The sequence below is a fragment of the Citrus sinensis genome, chromosome 2, assembly GCF_022201045.2.
Source record: "Citrus sinensis cultivar Valencia sweet orange chromosome 2, DVS_A1.0, whole genome shotgun sequence".
NCBI classification, from domain to species: Eukaryota; Viridiplantae; Streptophyta; class Magnoliopsida; order Sapindales; family Rutaceae; genus Citrus; species Citrus sinensis.
Window position 1 is genome coordinate 13,491,831 of NC_068557.1, and position 3,499 is coordinate 13,495,329.

Consider the following 3,499-nt stretch of genomic DNA (forward strand, 5'->3'; position numbering starts at 1 on the left):
CGCGATTTGACCACATGGTTTGAACAGTGACACGATTTAACCCGACTTGAACAGTAACGCGGTTTGGTTGAAAATAATCATGTGTATATGCATGTACCGTACGTGTAATTTTTGGTCAACTAACATACTGCCACGTCACCAATCAACAGTGCATAAGAATTTTAGTCCAACAGGATCGTGACACCTCATCAGTTAATGCCACATCATCGGTCAATGCCATGTCATCGATCCATCTATGTGAACAGTGTCGTGAATAGTAACGTAGACAGTACCGTACATGTGAACAATGCCATTTTTCCTTTTATTCTCCTCATAAGGTTTTCAACCATCCTGAGTTCAAAAGTGATGTCCGGTTTGCCGTCTGATCTCTCGTTCATTGTGAAATGACTATAATGCCCCTAAAATACATAAAATACTTAATTATAATACAACACACATAATTAAATGACAAGAAGGTTAAATACATAAAAGTAAGGGTGTTAGTAAAACTTGAAGAATAAAATGACGATTTTCTTCTTTATAAATATACATTTTCTAACACTCAACAACTAACATGGTGAAAGCCATGACTTCTGCTCCTGCAACAGTAAAGCAAGTTGCTGAATTGTCTTGCGTGTATTGTGGTGAGGAACATGTATTTGACAACTGTCCAGAAAATCCAGCATCAGTAAATTATGTGGGCAATTTCAACCGACAGTCTCAAAACAACCCATACTCAAATACTTACAACCTTGGATAGAAGCAACACCTAAATTTCTCATGGAGCAATCAAAATCAAAATGCTCCAGCACTGAGTGGACAGAACAGGAATACTCAACCACCTGGTTTTTATCAACAGAATCAAGGGTAAAAACACACTAGCCATGATCCACTTACTTCATTGGAAACACTGATTAAGTAATACATTGCGAAGAATGAAGCAATTGTGCAAAGTCAAGCTGTATCTTTACGAAACCTGGAAAACCAAATTGGACGGCTTGCCATAGCAATGATTAGCAGATCTCAGGGAAGTTTACCCAGCAATACAGAAGATCCAAGAAGAGAGGGAAAAGAACACTGTAAAGTAATCAACCTAAGATCTAGAAAGAATATTGATATCCCTGTTGATGTGGCTAACAAAATGTTAGAACTTAATTCCTCACAAGAACCACCTCAAGATGAGAGCATGTTACAGCAACCCAGCCACCAAGATACTAATGCTAGTGGTCAAGCTACAACAACTTTGGAAGGGAATCAACCAATAAATGCTGAAGAAGAAGTTGCAACACCAGTGGTGACAACTTACAATAAATCAAATGAGCAGAGATTGGTACCTCCTGAAGCTGCCCAGCAATTTAGGCATCCACCCCCTTTCCCCCAGAGATTCCAGAAACAAAAACAAGACAAACGGTTTCGCAAATTTTTGGAAGTGCTGAAGCAGTTACACATCAACATACCTTTCGTGGAAGCATTGGAGCAAATGCCTAATTATGTGAAATTTCTAAAAGATATCTTGGCAAGAAAAAGAAGGTTGGGAGAATTTGAAACTGTTGCTTTAACACATGAATGCAGTCATATGATTCAAAGTAAGATCCCTCAGAAATTGAAGGATTTAGGAAGCTTCACAATACTAGGGATGGCAATGGAATGGAGTGGGAGTAGGGAGGCCTACCCCATTCCCCACTCTGTTAGAAATTTTTGCCTCCATTCCCCACCCCATTCCCCAATAAATTTAGTGGGGTGGGGATGGAGAATCCCCATGTGGGGAATGATTTCCCCATCCCCACCCCATTCCCCATTTATCTACTTTATAATATGTATAAATATATTATTTTAGTAAGTTAAAAATTAGAGACTTAAAATAAAATCATCATCATATTATAAAGTATTTAAATTCTTTTAAAAATATCTAAAAGTTTGAAACAATATCTTAAAATGATATTAAAAGTGAAAAATATTTAAAAAGCGTAGCACCTTAAAATAGAAAAGAAAATATAATAATGTTTCAGAGTTGAAAAATATTATAGGATTTTCTTTCATTTATATCTTGTTTATATTGCATAAAAATTAAAAAAAATTATTAATTGACATTATAATTGATAAAATAAAAATTATTAAATAAGAATTAAAAACATATTTATATATAATGGGGATTGGGGTGGGGGTGGGGTGGGGATTACAAAACCAAACCCCACCCCATTAAGAATTTGGGGATTATTTTCCCCCCACTCCCCACCCCATTCTCCAAAAATTATTCAAAATTTTCTCTATTTGGGGTGGGGCTCCATGGGGCCCTAAACCCGTGGAGGATTTTGCCATCCCTACACAATACCATGTTCAATTGGAACTAGGTACAATGGCAGAGCGCTCTGTGACTTGGGAACCAGTATTAATCTGATGCTATTATCTGTATTTAAGTAATTGGGAGTAGGAGAGTGCAGGCCAACAACAGTCACTTTGCAATTAGTTGACAGATCTCATGCATACTCTAAAGGAAAGATTGATGATGTATTGGTGAAGGTTGACAAATTCATCTTTCCAGTGGATTTCATTGTACTAGACTTTGAGGCTGATAAAGAGGTACCAATTATACTTGGGAGACCTTTCCTAGTAACCGGGAAGACTCTGATAGAGCTGCAGAAATGAGAGCTCACAATGAGGGTAAATTACCAACAAGTCACCTTCAATGTATTAGAAGCCATGAAGAGCCCTGATGAGGCAGAAGATTGCAATTTCCTGAGTGTTGTGGATTTTGCTATAGCAGACAAAATAAATGATGCTACAGTAACGCGGTTAATGAAGCTGTTACCTTTGAAAGCTTTGAAGAAGAAGATGTTGCAGCAAATCATATAGATTGGATGGGAGAAAGGCAATCTAACAGACACAGCAGATTTATTGAACCTCTAAATCTTTCAGACATGAAAGTAAAAGCAACTTCACCATCTATTGAATCAGCTCATTCACATTTGAAATATGCTTATCTTGGTCAAAACAATACGCTTCCTGTAATCATTTCATCTACTTTAGATGCAGATCAAGAAAGGAGCCCGGTAGATGTGCTTGGAAAATACAGAAAAGTAATTGGATGGACTATAGCAGTGATAGCGATAGAAAAGCAAGAAAGGAGCCTGGTAGTTCCAAAGAATGGAGGAATAACAGTGATAGCAAATGAAAAGAATGAACTTATTCATACAAGATTAATGACTGGATGGAGGTTGTGTATGGATTATAGGAAGCTCAACAAAGCCACACGGAAGGATCACTTACCACTTCCATTTATAGATCGAATGTTGGACAGACTTGGTGGAAAACAATACTATTGTTTCCTAGATGGGTATTCAGGCTACAACCAAATTGCTATAACCCTAGAGGATCAAGAAAATACTACATTTACCTGTCCTTATGGAACTTTTGCCTTCAGAAGAATGCCTTTTGGTTTGTGCAATGCTCCAACAACTTTCCAGAGATGTATGATGTCTATTTTTTCGGATATGGTGGAGCAAACATTAGAAATCTTCAT

General features: G+C 37.3%; 1 protein-coding gene across 1 annotated transcript; it reads left to right on the forward strand.

Annotated features, from left to right (window-relative positions):
* Positions 1–553: 553 nt before the first annotated feature.
* LOC107178754 (uncharacterized) lies at positions 554–2,625 on the forward strand. The gene is made up of 3 exons (XM_015534345.1): positions 554–667; positions 914–1,565; positions 2,411–2,625. Exons 1-3 carry the CDS (start codon positions 554–556, stop codon positions 2,623–2,625), a joined length of 981 nt encoding a protein of 326 aa, XP_015389831.1.
* The last annotated feature ends 874 nt before the right edge of the window (positions 2,626–3,499 follow it).

Coding starts and splice junctions, on each gene's coding strand:
- LOC107178754 (XM_015534345.1), top strand. CDS start 554: ATGGTGAAAGCCATGACTTCTGCTCCTGCAACAGTAAAGCAAGTTGCT. Junction 668..913: donor GTCCAGAAAATCCAGCATCA/GTAAATTATGTG, acceptor TACATTGCGAAG/AATGAAGCAATTGTGCAAAG. Junction 1,566..2,410: donor ATGCAGTCATATGATTCAAA/GTAAGATCCCTC, acceptor AATTGGGAGTAG/GAGAGTGCAGGCCAACAACA.